General features: G+C 36.5%; 1 protein-coding gene and 1 long non-coding RNA gene across 20 annotated transcripts; one reads left to right on the top strand and one right to left on the bottom strand.

Moving 5' to 3' along the window:
• Positions 1-1,037: 1,037 nt before the first annotated feature.
• LOC147479895 (uncharacterized) lies at positions 1,038-5,262 on the top strand. The gene is made up of 2 exons (XR_015206982.1): positions 1,038-2,005; positions 5,083-5,262. It is a non-coding gene; the product is annotated as an uncharacterized LOC147479895 (long non-coding RNA).
• Positions 5,263-6,546: 1,284 nt separating this feature from the next.
• LOC147479894 (disease resistance protein RGA2-like) lies at positions 6,547-20,200 on the bottom strand. Of its 19 annotated transcripts, none has more exons than XM_086581485.1 (11): positions 16,297-20,200; positions 15,477-15,662; positions 15,227-15,391; positions 14,489-14,663; positions 13,309-13,397; positions 12,662-12,750; positions 11,422-11,915; positions 10,750-11,261; positions 7,466-7,660; positions 7,096-7,377; positions 6,547-7,015 (listed from the first exon to the last, which is right to left on the bottom strand). In XM_086581485.1, the coding sequence occupies exon 1, from the start codon at positions 19,704-19,706 to the stop codon at positions 16,320-16,322; it is 3,387 nt and encodes a 1,128-aa protein (XP_086437611.1). In that variant the 5' UTR covers positions 19,707-20,200; the 3' UTR covers positions 6,547-7,015; positions 7,096-7,377; positions 7,466-7,660; positions 10,750-11,261; positions 11,422-11,915; positions 12,662-12,750; positions 13,309-13,397; positions 14,489-14,663; positions 15,227-15,391; positions 15,477-15,662; positions 16,297-16,319. The 19 variants fall into 19 exon arrangements, with proteins under 19 accessions (XP_086437611.1, XP_086437608.1, XP_086437626.1 ...); XM_086581482.1 differs by having other exon boundaries at positions 15,477-15,616; positions 16,297-20,199; XM_086581500.1 differs by having other exon boundaries at positions 6,547-6,985; positions 15,477-15,616; positions 16,297-20,199.
• Positions 20,201-20,329: the final 129 nt, after the last annotated feature.

The following is a 20,329-nucleotide window of genomic DNA, read 5'->3' as shown; positions in this document are numbered from 1 at the left end:
CAAATGTGAAAAAAAAATCTCTGACGGGATGTTGAATTCCATCTGGAGGCATTTTGATTGAGACGGAATGTAACATCTTGTCCGGTATTTTGTCTGAAGTTAAAAAAACCGAAAAAAAAATAAAAAAAACACTCGAAACATTCCGTCCGGAAAAAAAATCGAAAAAAACACACCAGACGGAATCTAACATCCCGTCCGAAGTTAACAAGTCAGCTACTATCTCGGTAGAAGGTTTCACTTTGTTTTGAACTGGGGAATAAAGTCACGGGTTTTTCACCCCTGCATTGCACAGCCTTTTTGGTCCCAACCCCGGTGACTATAGTCACAAACCCCCCAAAACCCCCTGCATTGCAAATGCTCTTACAAGCAGAAATATATTTGTCCCAGGTTTGCCTCCTTTAGTTTTCAAACATACTCTACAAAAAAAGTTATGCCAATGATATCTCCACACTATATGATAGCCGGGTTATGAGGACACTATATGAAAGCCGGGTTATGAGGAACCACACTTCACAACCAAATAGGCTATTTCTAATCTCTCATGTTTTATAATTTAGAAACACCTCTCTCAATTATTCTAATCAGCTCCCTCCGTTTTAAGTAATTTATAAAAAAAGCTCACTCACCAAGTTAGAATTAGCTTTCATATTATTTAAAATAATTTAGAAAACCTCAATTACGTCACTTAAATAATCAACCCCTCCTAATGTTTTTATACTGTTTTTTAAAGATGTTAAAGCGACCGGTTTAAAGATTTGAAAAAAACCAATGCGTGGGTTCGCCATTTCGACAAAAATTAGCGGGAAATATGATTCGAGCTCTTAAAAATCGGCCACGTATGTTGTGTATTCTGTGCAGACAGTGTTTGTTCGTTTAGCAGGCCAGCGTCAATATAGCATCCGGCTATTTCTATTTATTATTTTTATAATATATGATTAATATTATTAATAAGAATAAATAAAATAAAATAAAAAGGATAATTATTAGAAAGAGATAGGGTAAAGAGGATAAACCCAATTCCCTATTTTTCAGGGGTTTTGAAAAAAAAAAAAAAAAAAGGGAAAACACGTAGAGTAGTAACAAAAGAGGAGAGGTGGACAGAGAGAAAAAAAAGGGGCTTCTTACTGGAGATACGGAGAGCGTATAACGGTTTTCTATGATTTGTTGGGTTTAAGGGTGTTTACGCGAAGTGGCTAGATGGTGGGGAATGGGGATCGGCTTCATAAGCGTTACTGGTTCTTCGTGGCATATTTTCCACGTACAAGCGATATAGTGATACACTGTCATAGATGTTACGGATCTTCTATTAATTTTGGCTCTCAAGGTGCAAGGCAATTATCTAGTGAATTGTGACAAAGGAATTTAACGTTGTTTCGTGATGTTATACCCCGTTGGCAAAATATTCACCTAATTCGATTTTCGATTTTAGTGATTGGTTCTAACCCGGCTAATGCATTGACTCATGTTTACTGAGTTAGAGGGTTAAAGCTTCCCTTTGCAAGTTGTATATAAATCACGAATCACTGTAGAGATTCTTTGGGTTTTAACTTTACCTTGTGAGCATTCATCATCTTTGACGGTCCAGATACTTAAATGATTAGCTAATCAAAGTATAGGTGTATGTGTGCCATCCACATCTGATTAGTTGTTTTGAATTTTGCTGAAAACGTAAGAAGAAAACTGAGTTCCAAACAACCAACCTGCTATTGAGGTCAACATCACATGCCTTAGGAAGGTGAACAGATTCGGACCATGATTTTACTTCTAAGTTTCAAGTTAACGAATTGTCACCACTGCTCATATGTTATACTTTATGTTGATGGTCTCTGAGTTTGCAAGTCATTGTTTCATTGAAACATACATGGAGTTTGGTACTCAATGGATTTTCGTCTCACTTATGGGTTTCCTGCTAACCGTGTGATTTGGGTCGGGTACAAATTTTGATTCTTCGAGGTTTCGGTTTCTTATTGTTGATCAGCTTGATGTTAATGCCCAAGATGTTCAGGTACGTTTTAAATTTATTATATTTAGTTGATTACTTTTTCTAAGTGCAAGATAGTGATTATTGAAATTTGTTAAAAGTATATATTGCTGCTGAATGTTGCCTTCGCTTTAGGTTGACTATGCTATGTAGTTCGTATATCAATTTGCCATATGCTCAGTACAACGAAACGTATTGGTGACAATTCTATGCGTCAGAAATTCTATTCGTCAGAAAACAGTTTTCTGCATAGGGTTTGATCACAAATTTCATAAATCTAGGGGGAGAGTTAGAGTTTTTGTAAAACATGAAAAAATGAGTTTTATGAGTCTTCTTTCTAACTCAATTGGCCTTGTCCAATTCCGAGTACTGTGGAGACAGCTATGATGTCTGGAAGTTTGGTTGACAGAAAACAGTGTGGCAGAATTCAGTTTCTGTGCAGTGTGCTCGAGTCCAGTTTTCATATAGTTAGAGTGAGAGTTAGTGTTTTTGTAAAACATGAAAAATGAGTTTTCTGAGTCTTCTTTCCAACTCAATTGGACTCGATGCATTCCGAGGTCTGTAGAGACAGCTATGATGTCGGGAAGTTTGGTTGACAGAAAACAGTGCGTCAGAAATCAGTTTTTACGCACTGTGTTCAAGTACAGTTTTAAAATAGTTAGGGTGAGAGTTAGAATTTTTATAAAACATAAAAGAGTAAGATCTAGAAGTCTGATTTCAATTCCAATTGGCCTCATCGCATTCGAAGGCCTGTGGAATTAATTATGACGTTTGGAAGTTTGACTAGCAGAAAATAATACATCAGAAATCAGTTTCTTCGCACTGTTTTCGAGCCTAGTTTTGGCACATTTAGAATGAGATTCGGTATTTTTGTAAAACATGAGAAAGTAAGTTCTATGCGTCAGCTTTGCAACACAAAAAGCTTCGATGCGTTTGGATACCTGTGGAAAGAGTTGTTCCATTCGGAAGATATCACGTCAGAAATCCAATTTGCTGAAATTAGGATTTTTACCATTTTCGACCTAAGTTTTCTTCTAGATGGGTTGAGGTTGGGACTTCGAGTTCTACATGAAAAAGTATATCTACATACCTTAGTTTTTAAATAATTAAGTTACATGTCATTTGGATAAATGTAGGAAAAACTATAGCATTGACTATGTGGCTGATAAGAACTACGAAGGCTTGATTCCAATCTTGAAAGATTTGGATACGTAGGCAGCTTTGAGCAAAAGTGCAGCCACTATACTATATTAAATATTATATATTAGTTATTGTGGTAACTATATGTGAACGTGATTGTGATTATTTAAAATGTATTCACGAAACATTTAACTAATGTGTTATTTCTGATTGAACCTTTTGATATCTATGATTTATATAATTGATAATGAGGTGAGTTGATTAGTTATTGTGTTTGAAAGCTTTAGTAATGAATTATTGTTTGAGACGATGTTTGTTTTGTAATAAAAATATTATAATAAAATGAGAACTCATGAGTGTTAAAAATCCGGTAAAAGTGTCCTGTGAAAGTTTAATGTGTCGCCACATCTTTAGAACTCTCCACCCGAGATTTGAAATGAGATATTATGACTTGTGATGTCATGTGATAGATGGGTATTCATTGAATGTGCCATGAATGACCCAATAGTTTGACTACCCTAGAGAGGAACTAAGGTATTCGCCTTCATGGGTTGGTCATATTCCTTGAATGTACGCAACGAATGTAGGTTTGGGTATTCCTTGAATGTGGCGGGAATGACTCAGGGCATTCATTGAATGTGCCATGAATGGCCCATTAGTGTTATGATGGGTATTCCTTGAATGTGGCGGGAATGACCCAAGGTATTCATTGAATGTGCCATGAATGACCTGATATTTTATTATGCCCAAAGGAGGCTTTGTGATTATGTGTATGGAAAGGCCAGAGATGGCTGTAACTCACAAGTTACGAGTTTACAAGATGAAAGTATGTTTCCTGGAGGCGATATCCCGCTTGGGACATATGTCTTGTAGTGGTACTCGGTGTGAGTGAGGCACACGGATATGTGTGATTTGGCAAATGTGTGTAGTGCAAATCGTGAAGTAGGAACTAAAGGTTGGGCTATGTCTTTTAATAAATGAGTCAACAAGATAATTAATAAGCAAAGTAAAATATTGATTTTTCGTGTGATGGAGTTATTGCATATGAGGTATATGATTTTTTTATAAGAAATGTTTACGTGGTTTGTATGAGTTGATATTCACAAGGGATGAATGTACTCCTTGGGTGTGATATTTTCCCATTCTAATAAGTAGACGAGTGATTTTTAAGTAAAAGGATATGAATTGTGTGATGTTATGGATGTGAGGTTTGACTATGAATAATATTAGTAAATGATTATAATTTCTATGTGACTGCGAAATAACTATAACTTGATATGTTATTACGAAAATATTAATGACTTGTGATAGTCTGAGATCTAGGGTTATGCACGCAGAAACTTTATGACGTAATGATGTCATATGAATGACTACCCTTGATGAAGGTATTATGATAAGTGGTATTCCCCGAATATGCGAGACGAACCAGGTTATATCAATTAAACTTAAATGTCTTAAATGAGGTTTGGTTATGAATGGAATTTTGACTGGCTGAGATAAATCAATTTATTGTGATGTCTAACTCTGTTTTGCATGAGGGTAGGATCTATTAATCTTTTCTGCAGGGACGTAAATATCCTACCCTAAGACGACGTGTTGGCTTAAAGGTAAGGTATACCAAACTCATATTTAATTAGGTTATCATATGTGCGCTTAATAAATGAAATGTAAGTGGTATTGTATTGTGAGTTATTTTGGAAAGTGGAATGACGATTACTATTATATGAGATTCTTGGAATTTGTATGTTGGGGGTGAAATCTTACTTGGGAAGAACTACACCGCTTTTGGAAAAACGGAACTATATTGTCTTCCAAGTTGAAATTGTTTGTAATGTTATTTTATTCATTTGAAAGATTATTATATATATTTTGTTGTTAGTTCTACTCATACCAAAGAAATTCAATTTGTCAACCCATGTTTGCTTTGTTTTGCAACGTGGGTGTGTTCTTAAGGAACATAGATGGTGGAGTGCAGTGGATGAAGACCGCGGACTTGGATTTGCTCTTGGAGTTTTCTCGTTTAAGTTTTTCGAAAGTGTATGGTTTTGAATTGAAACAAAGGTAATAGAGTTGGTTAGTAAAAATTTTATTTGTAAATGAAGCGTTGTTCTTTCAGTTTTAATTTGATCTCAGATTAAAAATATTGTTGTTGATAATATGTTAGTGGGTTTTGTTTCACCCTGGGTTTCCAGATGATTGAATATCAGTTTTAATTTTTCTGGAAATTTGGGGTGTGACAGTCAAGCACAAAATAGACGTTGTATCATCATATACTGTAGGGGAGTGATATTCTCTATCCAACACGCGCTTAGCATGGTGGAAATAACACGTCGACCTATGGACACAGGTCGCATCCACGAACCAGTAGAACGCTATAAGACAGATCGCAACCTCATGCGAACTACGCTAGGCAGTGACACAGACCCCCTATCCATAAGCAATCATGACTAAAGGTGTACCTGTACATATCTTGACTGTCAGTCACTGATCACGGCCGCAAGCTACTTGCCCAGACTGCCACTCATCATCATCACAGCAGACCTATGCAGATATTTCTCACGTGCTCCCTCGATCCACACCCCACGTTGGTAACATCCTTTACACGTGGAGGGCCAGGATACACTCTCAACCTCTATAAATACCTCTCCTATGAACTACGCCAGACCTGATTCTACTCTGCCCGAACTAACCCAGAGTCAGATACGTAGGCAGTTCGCTCTCAAGTCGAACTCGGTCTCATCCAACCATTCATTCCAGTCCTCCAGTGACTATTTGTAAGGGAACACCATAACACACCTTTACATATACCATTAGAGCAGTCTCTCTGTAATATACTCTTGTAAAACTTTGAGAATCTCATGATGAATAACTGCCTTGGAAAATTGATTCCATCTCTGTATGTGTGGGTGTGTGTTTTGTGTTAATTATATATTTTTCAATAACTTGTAAGGCTGAAACAAAAAGATTTTCAACAACGATGTACAAATATTACAGATGATTGAATGATGTTGTTCACTGACTATTTGAGTCCGTCACAAGCTTGGTTAGTTCTTGAGGTATGCCTCCCTTAAGATTATTGGAAAGGTCAATGGTGGAATCAGAAATGCGATTTTGAGTAAAGAGCAAATGAAAGTTACAGGAAAAGACTGAGATTCATTCTTACGTGACCACAAATTGCATTAAAATCCACTGTAGCCAATATTTTTTGTAAGTAGATGTGTTTACTTTAGAGTTTAGATCCTCTACACTATATCATGGAAAAAAAAAAGATCCTCTACACTACATAGGCTATTAAGCTGAACGCCCGAGCTACTGTGTATATGATGGTTATCAGAAGAATTGAACACCTTATATCTTAATATAGGTTTATAAGATGCGGAAAAAATTAGTTCATGGATGTGTGAAAGCATTGTCAAGCTCAGTAATGTCTCAACAATTATACCATAAATATGCTAAAGATTACCATGCACAATCCTTTCTAGTAAAAACATTTACAAATCAAAACATTGTACATAAGAAACATCGTTTCACCACATCTTGCCACAACAGAAAGTGCTTTTTGGATGGTCTTGATCTTTGATAATCTTCCATCGCCTCAAATGCATATGGTAAATCTTCAGGTTGATAGTCAACAGCCACTTCAGAATAGATCAGACTGACAGTATTGGCTCTTGGATGAAGTCGGATTGCGCCTGCTTGGATGAAGTCCGGTAGCACACAGGATGAGGTCAAAGGAATTCTATGGGATGGGACTGAACATGATTACTCCCTGGTGTTGCAACTTTTTACCAGGTGAATTGCCACCTTGGACTTGATGTTTGACTCCATAATCCGATCAAGGTAGAGGAACACTTGCCAGAAGCCCTTGAACAGTGACATTTAATACAATACAAACTACATTAATAACAAAAGATCCTCGATTAGATGAGACTAGAGTTTTGGTTATAGAAAGGAAAGGGAGAAGACAAACTGACCTTAACTAACTTCATCTGAATATTGGCCTGCCAAAGTTACGTCACACATTCCTCTGTCTCAACTCGGCAGGCATGGAAAGCCTGAGGATGCAAAGAACCTGTGGCACAAACTGACCGTTCAGGGGATGCAAATGTCCTGCTCGATGAGTGAGTACCTTGGACTTAAATCTTCGGTTTCATCTGAATGAGGTACGGAGACACTAGCCAAAGGCTCTCAAGCAAAGAATTATGAACTGCAGTCTTCATCAAGATGCTCTTCCTTGAGATATCTGTAATTTCTACCTAGTTCAGAAGGGACAATTGATAGAACCCCAGTTGGTTAGGACTTCAAATGCTGGTTCAAAGAAGAAAACATATGAGATGAACTGACCTGAACAAACTCCATCTACATTTGGCCTGCTGGAGTTGGATCAATCAAAGGTGCAACTGGCGCTCAGTTCATCAATCGTCGGACTTTCCAAATTGAAAAATAGCTCTTTTAAAAGCAGACCCCACTTTAACCTTACGACTTTGGCATTTACATGTGGCACAAAATGGCTCAGTAAATTCCCTCACATTAAGGACACTAACAAACATTATAAATCACTATCAGAATCAGGAAAGTGAAAGAAAAAAAAATAACACTATTGAGAATAGGAATAAAAGATGCATTCAAGCGTAAGGTTGTAAAGCTACCAAGTGTATTGTAGAATCTAAAACATATTATGGTAGTTCATGATATACATAAAAAGTTCAAAACAATGCTTGCACTTTTGCAACAAAAGAAAAACATAAGAAAATACTAGCGAATTACAAATTCCACTTGATCACAGATTAGCTAACTGATGTTCTCAATTTCTTGACCAGAAAATTATTTTTATAGGCCTGGTGTTCCAGTTAGTGTTTGATGGTTTACTAACGGGCCGCAGCCAATGAGCTCAAATATGAGGAGCTTGGGTTTGGTAACAGATTAACACTAGATTTTGAACCCGGGCATACGCCCGACATCTTTTAGGTATTTTACGTATATAAATCTCACTATTCGAACATTGTTTATGTACTGATACACTATTAAGATCAAATGTGTTTCATGCTCCAATAAGTACTCTATCAATTTATCACATGTGTCCTATGCAGTCCACATAAGACATCCATTTCCGGTTGTGGTTTTGGTCTAGCACTTTTTGATGGAAAATATTTAAGTTATATGGCTATTTCACGGAAGTCTCCTATGAGTATAAGGTACTAAACCCAGTGACCCACTACTAACATTACTAACAATTTGTTTCATCTGCACAATCTCTCTCTTCAAGTATCACTTTTATAATGTGTGATTCATGTAATGTCGGACTGAGTGGAACAATAACATGTTAAACAAAAATTAATGCAGAAAACATAGTGTCTAGACTATTTTTGAACATACAAAATAATTTCTTTAATTGACTCTTGTTTTGTATAAATTTAAGTAAACAAACAAACAAACTAATAATTGAAACAATGCAAATCTTCAATAATCATGAATTCTTCTTTGTCGTCGGTTATGCATTACTGGTGGTGAAGATAAATAAAAAAATTCTGAAGAGTTAAGGTCAACAATTTATGAGGATCCCAATAGACGTTTATGCATACTCTCCCATGTAAAGGTTTATATCAAAAAGTTCCCGGCTCATAAACATTGCTTCTAAAAAAAAATGTAACCAATGACTTCTGTGTTTGATGAACTATTCAGACTTACTTCAGGGTCAGGAGGACCAATTGTTTCCCTATTCCCATGGTTGACCTCCAAGTTGGCTGAAGTTATTGTTTGAAGTTAAGGCAGTTCTAGTGCCTTACTTGGAGTCCTTGTGCTTATTTGGAGAGTTAAGTTAGATAATTATTGCGGCAACAAAGGGGGATAATATTGAGATCTCTCAACGGGTTCAGGGGATCGGAAAAGCCAATTCTGTCCCAACTCTAAGCCATCATCTACGTCTAAGCTATAGCATATGAGAAATTTTTAATAACTGTTCGTTCTGTTGATAGTAGATTATGAAAGATTTCTTAGGGAGTCCGAAGATTCAAGTTAAAATTTTACTATTACACAACTATCTCTTAACAAAAACCCCATTCAAAGTGTTGATGTTCTTGAATACTTATCGACTATCTATAGACAATATACGGCTTGCAAATTCAAGGATCTTCTATAGCTTATTATCTTACCTTTGCAGGAGCAAGTTGCAATTTCTTACTATATATATACAATCTATAGCTCACACATTCAAGAATCTTATATAGCTTATTATCTCACCTATGCAAGAGCAAATTGTCGTTTCTTGAGAGTATAGATGGGAAGATCGAAGTAAAGAACTTGATCGTGTAAGGAATTATGAGATCCAAAACTGAAAGTATATATAGAAATTCCAATTGTATTATTTTGTTTGTCAATGAATCTAGAAAAGAGATTGGACTTGTACAGAAACAAAATTGGAAATCCCGAAATACACTCGACCCCTCGGCTATGTGTTCCAAAGAGAAATTGGACTTGTACAGAACCTATTTTATGGAAAGTGGAAATACCAAAAATACCATAATACACTCAAACTCTTCAGAGAAGCTATGTGTGTTGTGTTGTACAGAACCTATTTTCTTCAAAGTGGTGTTAGATATTGACTTGTTGTGGACTCTGTAAAGATTATGTATATTTACTGAATTTGCATATAGAGCAGACTTATATTGAAGACTCCCCACTTTTCGCTAGGCCCCGAGTCTCTAGAATGTCACCTGTTTGCTCTGGATGATATACCATTTGATTCTTTGGCATTTTCATCAATGTTGATTCCCTTGAATCTGGTATGTATGGTTCAGATGGCTATATTCTGGTAGTTTTAGATAGTACATATATTTAAGCTATATTATGATAGTTTCACACAGTACACATACTTGGTATCGATTGAATCTTCGATTTTATATTGTCTCTAAAAAAAAGCTCAACGTATTAAATATTTTATACCCCGTCAAGAAAATATATATAAGTCGAGACTCGAGAGAGAGATAAGCGGAGGCAGTATAGAAAGTTTTGCCAATTTGGAAGTCTTTAGGTTTCTCAATAAGTCAAGAGTTTTAATTGAGAGAGAAGTCTACGTGGCATTATAGGGTTTCTCAAGAAGTCTAGAGTTTTAATTGAGAGAGAAGTCTACGTGACATTGTAGGGGCTATTAGAAAAGGCTAACTCTCATATTAGAGTGCCACCTAGGATAGAGAAAATTCTTCATTAGAGGTCTCTACTTTAGTATATAGATAGTAGATAGCTGATTACAGGGGAGAGCAAAATAAACCATAGGACTAAAAGATCATATCACACGTATTCCACCTCAGATACCGATTAAAATTGCCAAAAAAAAATGTGAAATCTCAAATCTAAGTCAAGTAGCCATTTATGTGAAGAAACAATATGAAATTATCATTATTAACCAACAAATGAGATAAAACACATTCGAATATGTTGAAAATTAACTGTTATTGTTAGAACATACACCCAGGATTGATTCCTAACATATAAGTAACTTTGGTGACAAAATCAACAATAAAAGGCTAAACATTGGTGTTGATGGTTTAGAAAACATATTAAGTCAAGAGAACATTATGCGATCAATGAAAGTTTAGAAAATTATGTATAGAATGAGATAAGAAACTTACCCTAAACATTGGTGTTGATGGTTTCACAATTCAACATGATTCTCGACTCGAAGGTGGGGAATCTGGTTCCAGTCCTCACTTCTATATAGTTGTGGATGACATTAGATGACGCGCAGCGAAGTTGAGGCGGGAAGCTGTAGCAGCCACTCCGGTAACTTTCTCAAATTCTTGCAAAACCTAATGTTCACCAAGCAGAGCAACGGACTCCATATCTCTAGTCACAAAAAACTATTCACATAGTACAACAAAACCCCACTCACTGAAAAGGCATTCCTTTCTCTCTCCAACTTAAAGACAGCAACTATAAGGTTCATTTCTGGATGGAATGCAAGAACCCAAAACCGATCATGCTCCCTGCGGAAAGTCTGAATACCAATCCTCTTTGTGACATCCCACACACATACTTTTATCCTCGGAATTGGAGACAATAATATCGTGCTTTGCATGGAACATTACACAAGAGACGGTGTTTGTATGCCCTCGCAATGTCTCCACCTCCCAAGCTTTCATATCTGGAGAGAAAAAAAAAATGCAACTTGCTTATTTGTGAAGGATACCCCACACCCAACAATAATTACTTCCAAAACAAATCATATTTATGTTAATAATAACATCCAGAACAACAAACCAAAAAAAAAACAACATCAACACTAAATTAACAAACGAATATACCGTTCATTCTCCATAATTTAATTTGACGATCATCTGCGCCAGACACAATCAAAGGAAGGGTGGGATAAAACAAAGCCCAATTGACTCCACGGTCATGACCTTCCAATACATACTTGACCACAGCATCTACGCCCCCAAACATATCTGAGCTCATTTCACTAAGTCAAGACTGTCACCTGCTGGAGATACTGTCTTCTTCCTCAAGGCACATATGTCCCAGACACGGATAGTTTGATCCAAGGAAGCCGATACAACCAGATCTTCTTTAGGATGAAAAACTGCGCACATTACATAATGAACATGTCCAGTTAAGACAGCAATACAAGTGCGTGACTGCCAATTCCATATTCTGATAGTCTGATCATCCCTTGCACTACGAATCCAAGGTGACTCATGGTGGAATTGGACAGTTTGAATGTATTCGAGGTGTCCAAGAAGTGTAAACAGACAGCGATGCAATTTGTAATTCCAAACTTTGATTGAATAGTCATCTCCTACAAAAACCATGACAATCATAAAAGACCTTGATATATAAGCAATCTTATTAAGGAGACAAAAACTCGAGTGTTTGGCAATTCGTGACAATCATTACTTTTTTATTCTTTACTCAGTTATACAGAAAAGCTAATTTCACTTGTAGCCATAAAACTTAAAAACGACAAAGATAAAAAATAGTAAAATAATAACACGGTAATAATAGTAGCAATAAAGATAATTTGATACTGAAGAGAAAAACTTGAAAAAGGTTTTTTCAAGGTTTTTCCTGTGATTATACATCTCAGTATATATGATTGTTCAAATCCACGGGAAGTTGTCAATGTCAGATATGCTGATGCATCAATAAAATTAGAAACTAACAGACAACAATAATGATGAAAACAAGGCCGAACTTCTGACAGCGCCTCAACAATTACCATCATAGCTCGCAGACTCCATAGTTCTAAGGAAGTTAGGGAGGGAAGGTGAGACCAAATGTTTTTCATGGTTTAACATAATTGTAAGGGTACATCTTTAACTTGAAAGATTAACAAAAACCAATATTTATATAATGGAGATAGAATTTCCAAAATAAAGAAGGCTGGACATACAATTCAAGTTGTTTGTGTCTATTTCCAGAAAAAGAGAGACGTCACAAACAAGTTCTCCTATCCGAGGAGAAAAATACACAGAAATGAAAGTTACAATGCATGACCTAGGAGTTTCTTATGTATGTAATACACTTGATCGTAGTTTCATATACCTTATGTGTTGATGTACATAAACATTGTCGACATGTACATAAACATTGTCGACATAACAATCATCTAGTTCAAAACAATCTCGACCAACCTGAAAGCCATCATAGTGCTGGAGTTATGATCTAATACATTATTATTATTATATAAGAATCAGGAAAGTGGGGGAAAAAATAAATAAAAATCGAGAATAGGAATAAAAGACGCATTGAAGTGTGAGGCTGTAAAGCTACCAAGTGTACTGTAAGGATCTAATGCCTACAATGGTAATTCATGATATACAGCCAAACACTGCTTGCAGTTTTGCAACAAAAGAAAGAAAGAAGAAAATACTGGTGAACTACAAATTCCACCTGATTACGGATTAGCTAAATGGTACTCACAATTTCTTGGAAAGAAAATTATTTCAATAGGCCAGGTGTTCCAGATAGAGAGTGTAGATGGTTTACAGATGGGCCACTGCCAATAAGCTCAAATATGAAGAGCTTGGGTATTGGTAACAGAATAGCATATCTGATTGATTACTCATGGGTCATGGCACTGCAACTTGGTAAACAAATAAACCTACAAACTGAGTAATTAGGGACGTCATGCAATAGACCATCATAGAGATAGAACTACAGTGTCTTACACAATTTCAAATGAGATTTACCTTATACATGCACATCAATAAGAAAAAGCTCACGAGTATTTTGAGTGCACTTGGGCTTCATCAACTGGGCCCCAGTGCTAGCTTTCCACCTTTCACATATGAATATTGTCTGATTATTTATTTCCAACTAATTATCTTAAAAAAATATATATATATTTCCACCTCTGAGTTTTATACGTTAAATTGGCAAAACAAAGTTTACACTACATAAAAAAAAGGCTTCCAAATGGTTTTATACTTTGGCAAATTATCAGATAAGACGATAGAGCAAATCCACGAGATGGATGGAAATATTAATATGCCCACGAATGTGATATGAACATATAGAGAATCAGTGAAACTTAAATATAATGTGTGATGTAAAGAGAAAAGGTAAAAACACAACCAATAAGAGATTGTTGATGAGTTGTTACATCAGCACACGGACACAAAGTACACTACAATACTACATGCACGGATGCACCCTTGTCAATGTAACTAAGAGTATAGCTAGGGAGAATTCAAACAAAAAAACAGGGGAGAGCAAAACCATAGGACTAAAGGATCATATCACACGTATTCCACCTCAGATACAAATTAAAATTGCCAAAACAAAATGTGAAATCTACGTCAGGTAGCCATTTATGTGAAGAAACAATATGAAACTATCATTATTAACCAACAAAAGAGATAAAACACATTCAAACACATTCTACTCTTGTATGCCATCTCGGCCTCATCTTACTTTCTAAACTTTTCTCTATATATCAATGCAAATACTAGTATATTGAGCTAAAACTACATTCTCGTCCAACTGAGTCAATGGTATGCAACAGTAAGTCAATAACACTATTTCAAATATTTCACTCGCCACCAATAAAATGATGTCATGTCATACACATTTGAGTGTTTGACACTGCCAAATACACTTTAATATGGTTGTCTACGTACTTTGTGCGACAAGAAATGCATATTCCATTGCTTTACAATCAGTAAAGTTTTGATTTCTTTCACTAGCTCGAAATCAGCTACATCAATTGCAAACATACATTGATATACTGGACAGGATAGCACAGCTGATTACTCATGGCACTGCTACAGGGTAAACAAATAAACCCACAGACTGAGTAATTACTAATTAGGGACGGCATGCAATAGACCATCATAGTTGTCTTACACAATTTGAAATGATATTACGTACCTTATACACGCAAATGAATAAGAATAAGATCACAAGTATTTTGAGTGCACTTGTGCTTCTTGCTTTCCAAAATTCTTTAGTTCACTTCCTAAGAAAATAAGTCATACTTCATCAACTGAGTCCAGTGCTAGCTTTCCACATTTCACATATGAATATTGTCTGATTATTTCCAACTCTGAACAAATAATAGGTTTAACAAGTTAAATTGGTAATACAAAGTTTTTACTGCATGGAAAAGGCTTCCAAAGGGTTTTATACTTTGGCAAATTATCTTATATGAAATTAGAGCAAATCCGTGAGATGGATGAAAAATCAACATGACAAATGTGATAGGAACATATAGAGAATTAGTGAAACGTAGATATAATGTGTGGTGTAAAGAGGAAACATAAAAACACAACCAAATACTAGAACCTATGTAACATCGACACATGGACACGGAGTACAAGTACCCTTGACAATGTAACTAAGAGTAGAACTAGGTAGAATTCAAACAAAAAACAGGGGAGAGAAAAACCATAGGACTAAAGGATCATATCACACGTATTCCTCCTCAAATAAGAAGAGCTTGGGTTTTGGTAACAGAATATATAACATAGTTGATTACTCATGGCACTGCAACTGGATAAACAAAAAAACATACAGACTGAGTACTAATTAGGGACGCCATGCAATAGACCATCATAGAACTACCGACTACATACATAGTGACTTACATAATTTCAAATGATGATTTACCTTATACATGCACATCAATAAGAACAAGTTTTGAGTGATCTTGTGTTTCTTGCTTGCCAAAATTCTTTAGTTCGCATCCCAAGAAAATTAGTTATACTTCATCAACTGGTCCCAATGCTAGCTTTCCACCTTTCACATATGAATATTGTCTGATTATTTCCAACTCTGGACAAATAAAAGGTTTACCATGTTAAATTGGCAATAAAAAGTTTTCACATAGTGTCTTACATAATTTCAATTGGTGATTTACCTTATAGATGCACATCAATATGAATAAGCTCGCGAGTATTTTGAGTGGACTTGAGCTTCTTGCTCGCCAAAATTCTTTAGTTCACTTCCAAAGATAATTTGTCATATTTCATCAACTGGGACCCAGTGCTAGCTTTCCACCTTTCACATATGAATATTGTCTGATTATTTATTTCCAACTAATTATCTACAAAGACAAAATATTATTTCCACCTCTGGGTTTTATTTCCAACTAATTATCTACAGAGAAAAAAAATATTATTTCCAAGTAATTATCTACAACTAATTATCACATATGAACTACAACTAATTATCACATATGAATATTGTATGATTATTTATTTCCAACTAATTATCTACAAAGAAAAAATATTATTTCCACCTATGGGTTTTACACATTAAATTGGCAATACAAAGTTTTCACTACAAAGAAAAAACTTCCAAAGGGTTTTATACTTCGGCAAATTATCTCATATGAAATTAGAGCAAATCCGTGAGATGAATGGAAAATATCAACATGCTCACACGGACACAGAGTATAGGCACCCGTGTAAATGTAACAAGAGCAGAACTTGGGGGGAAAAAAAGGTGATGGGGGAGAGGGATACAGATTAAATTGCCAAAAAAAAATATGTGAAGAAACAATATGAAACTATGAATAAGTTGAAAATTAACTGTTATTGTTAGAACATGCATACTCCCAGGATTGATTCCTAACACATAAGTAACTTTGGTGACAAAATTAACAATAAAGTCAAGAGAACATTATGCGGTTAATGAAAGTTTAGAAAATTCTGTAGAGAATGAGATAAGTAACTTACCCTAACCATTGGTTTTGATGGTTTCATAATTCAACACGATTCTCGACTCGAATGTGGGGAATCCGGTTCCAGTCCTCGCATCTTCTATGTAGCTCTGGATGACATTTGATGACACGAAGCGAAGTTAGTGCTGGAAGCTCTAGCAGCCACTCTGGTAAATTTCTCAAATTATCGCACCCGCCAATTTCAAGAGTTTGAAGTCTACGGGCATGCTTTATTTCCTCTGGTAAAGAGGTCAACTGAGACAACCGAAGCAACTGTATATATTCAAGGGAAATGAGGTGCTGAAAATTAACCGACATGACTTCCAATTCTGGACAATCCCAAATTTCCAACTGCTGGAGGGCTGTTAGATGTTGCAGCGATGATTCAGATAGAGATTTTAGACTCCAGCAATCTTCAACCACCAATTCCTTGAGAGAAGTCAGGTTTCGTAATCCCTCTGTCAGAGATTCCAAACCTCCACATCTATAAATAAACAATTTCGTAATTGTCGAAAGGTTTTCAAGTTCCGTAGGAAGCCTTTTCAGTTTGTCGCAATCGTAGATATCCAATTCTTGCAGACGCGTAAGGTTTCGTAGAGGTGCTTCTGGAAGAGTTTCCACTTCATCAAATCCCGTAATCCGAAGGTAAGAAAGATTGTGTAGATTTTCCACCGATTCGAGCGAAGGATCATTGCCTTTCCCCACAGATAATTGTGTAATAGAAGATGACAGTGGCGTGGGTAATTTCAATTTGGGGCAATTATAAAGATCCAAATTTTGGAGGCAAGAAGGGAGTAGCAGACATTCTGAAGACCATCCTTCCACGTTAGGCATGTTATAAAGTTCGAGAGCAGTCAGTTTTGGGAGTGCGATAGAAGACCCTACCCAACCAGGCAACATCGCACCTGGGTACCCATAAATAAACAACTCTTTGATGTTCGAGTGAGGCTGGAGTGCTTCTAGTACCTCTTTGCTGTTGTTGCATTCAATTTCAATGCCAGAACAACCATCCGGCCACCGTAGGTGTAGCTTTAAAAGGCTCTTCTTACTCCTTAAGTTGGCTTTGTAAGCATCCCTGTGATCAAGCACATTCTGAATCCCATTTATGGTTAATTCTCCTTCAAGATGGTCTAGCTTTTCCAACTCCTGGATACCAGCAAAGCCACTAAGTTGACTTACCACAAACGTACTTAACTGCTTGAGGCAAGTCAATTCACCGATTCCCAATGGCATGTGAGTCAACACTGGATCCTCCATGTTAATGTTAATGTAATTGTCACTGCCAATCACTAGTTTTCTGAGATTCCTCATTTTGCTTAAGTTCTTCGGCAACATTTTAAGATTGCGACATTTCTGTAGGTTAAGGGTCTGTAAATTTGTTAGGCAGCAAATAGATTCAGGTAAAACCCTGATTCCAACTTGATAAAGATCAAGGCACCTCAACTGTTTCAAGTTTCCGATTGATGGTGGTAAAGTTGTTAATTTTAAGTTGTAGCTTAGCACTAGTATCTGCAAGTTTCTTAGGTTACAGACAGATTTGGGTAGTGATGCAATGTTCATGTTACTGAGGTTGAGATACCTCAAGTGTTTTAAACGGCCGAAAATAGGTGGTAGACTACTTAAGGTCCATAACTTGCTGAGATCTAACACTCTTAAGTACTCAAGTTGTGAAAGCCTTGATACAAAGAGCTCTAAAAGGGAACTGGTTGCACAGTGCTGGAAAAGGATTGTGCGGCAGAATGATTGGGATTTAAAAATTGTTTTCAGAGTTGCTTGCGATGGTGCGGAATCATATGTCACCGATACATGTCGTGCCTTATGAGGAACATCCCTTATCTCACCAATTTTCAGAGACAAACAATCATTGACCATAACTGAGCATGCAAGATCGTGCATGAGATCGTGCATCTTAAACGTAACTTTAACTTTTTGCAAAGTTACATCTTCATACGTGTCTTGCAGGAAGAAAGAGCGCCTCAGTAACTCGTTGAAAACTTCGCCACCGATGTCTTCCACCTCTATCCCTCCACTAGATTGAATAAAATCATTTGCCATCCATTGATGGATCAATTTTTCCTTCTCTATCGTATAATCTTTTGGATATATGGAGCAAAATGCAAAACACTGTCTCCAAATTGGAGGCAAATGGTTGTAACTCAATCTCAATGCAGGTAAGATGGTATTCTCCCCATGTTCTTGAAGAGTCCAAATTTCGCTGTCTCTTACACATCTCCAAAACTCATTATTTCTGGAGTGTAACAAGCTTCCTAGTGCCTTTACAGCAAGTGGTACACCTCCACACTTGCTTATAATCTCCTCACCCATTTTTCTCAAGTTTGGAGTGATCTCATCGTTCTCCATACCAAACGCATATTGCTTGAATAGAAGCCAACAATCATGCTTTGGTAGAAAACTGAGTTCATGTGTTGGATTAATGATGCATGTGGTAGAGTCTACAAATGTTTGGAAACGTATAGATTCTACCACTGTCGGGAGACGAGTTGTTACAATGACTGAACTTCCTTTATCTCCACATGTGAGAAGATGAATTATTTTATTCCACTTCTCCCGATCATGGTCCCATACATCATCCAGTACCAGCAAAAACTTATTGTTCTTTAATAATTTCCTGAGGTAGTCCTGCATAGGATCTAAGTCGGCAAGATAACAGGCTTCTGGAGAGAGAGAATCTATCATCATTTTTGTAACTCTTTTGAGACTGAAATCATCGGAGACACAAATCCAAATTTTTTTGTGGAAATAACCATAAACCCACTCATCATTATAGATCAATTGAGCAAGGGTAGTCTTCCCTAAACCACCAATTCCAAGTATGGGACAGATGGAAAGACAATTCTGACTGCGCGCATTGTCTTGCAGTATCTTGACGATACTTTCTCGGTCCTCAACTCTCCCATAGATTACCGGTTCAGTTAGAAAAGAGCTAGTTTCTCGGTCTTGAGCGGAATCTTCAACTCTAACTCCAGAACTCAAAAGAAAAATGCGTCTCTCAGCAGCAATTTCATCAAATTTTTGTATAAGCTCTTTAATGCTTTTTCCCAGTTTGTGACGAAACACAAGTTGTTTGAAATGAAAACAAGTTGAGAGGGAGTTACTTACTTGGTTACCGCAACTCGGCTCCCCAACCTCTGACTCAATGCGTTGAAATTCTAATGCGCAATCATCCATAATGTCTTCGGCTTCATAAGCAGCATCCTTGAGCTTTCTTAGCCAACCTCTAATCGACTTGTCTTTGATCTGTTTCGTCTCGGCGTCGTCAAGAACAGATAGAACAGTGGCCAAAGTGCTGGATAGTTTCTCCAAGTCCTTCTTCGCACCATATAGTGAACCAAACTCGGTTCTGATCAGAGAAGTTAAATTGGAAAAAAGTAGTTCAACAATGGGAGAAACAAGTACATCGGCCATATCGTAGTGAAGGAAGGGGTGATGATAAATTTATTGTTATAAGAATGAGAGAAAGATATCGCACAAACACTTGTATAAATAACTGGTTGGACACTTGCAGAAACAATGGAGAAAAAGTCTCCGTGTTGCTACGTGCGTCACAGAAATGGATGAAATTTTCCACACGGCCACACCATGAAATTATTGGAGAAATTGGTTTTACAAAATTATGTCCTTATGTCGGCTACTCGTTTTACATTTGAACTATTTTCTCTCTCAACAACTCTTGAAGCAATCAAAGAATAACCGCGCCTTCCTTATTTGAAAATAAATGACAGCTTTAGTGGAAGAAAAATATTTTAAACCAAAGACTTTGGTCAATGGAACAGTTGACTTCTTCATCTGGTAATTTACGCAGCAGCAGGCGCAAATTAGAAAAATTTCACACTCTCAAAATACTCTTCCATCTCACACTTCACCAAGACCAAGAATACTCTTTATCTCAAGCTTCTTTACAACCAGGTTTGTTCATTTTTCTAAAAAAAAACTTCATTTCTTTATTTTTGCTAATAAAATTTGCTGGCTAAGGAAACTTGATGGTTAAGAAACCAGCTTATTTCCTTCATGCCAGCTTAGGTGTCCCT

This window comes from Coptis chinensis, chromosome 8 (genome assembly GCF_015680905.1).
Source record: "Coptis chinensis isolate HL-2020 chromosome 8, ASM1568090v1, whole genome shotgun sequence".
Lineage (NCBI taxonomy): Eukaryota > Viridiplantae > Streptophyta > Magnoliopsida > Ranunculales > Ranunculaceae > Coptis > Coptis chinensis.
Note: the sequence above shows the minus strand (reverse complement) of the source record. Positions and strands in the feature narration are given on the sequence as shown.

What these genes read in the sequence shown, in the direction of transcription:
- LOC147479894 (XM_086581485.1), bottom strand. Translation starts at nt 19,706, where the DNA reads ATGGCCGATGTACTTGTTTCTCCCATTGTTGAACTACTTTTTTCCAAT.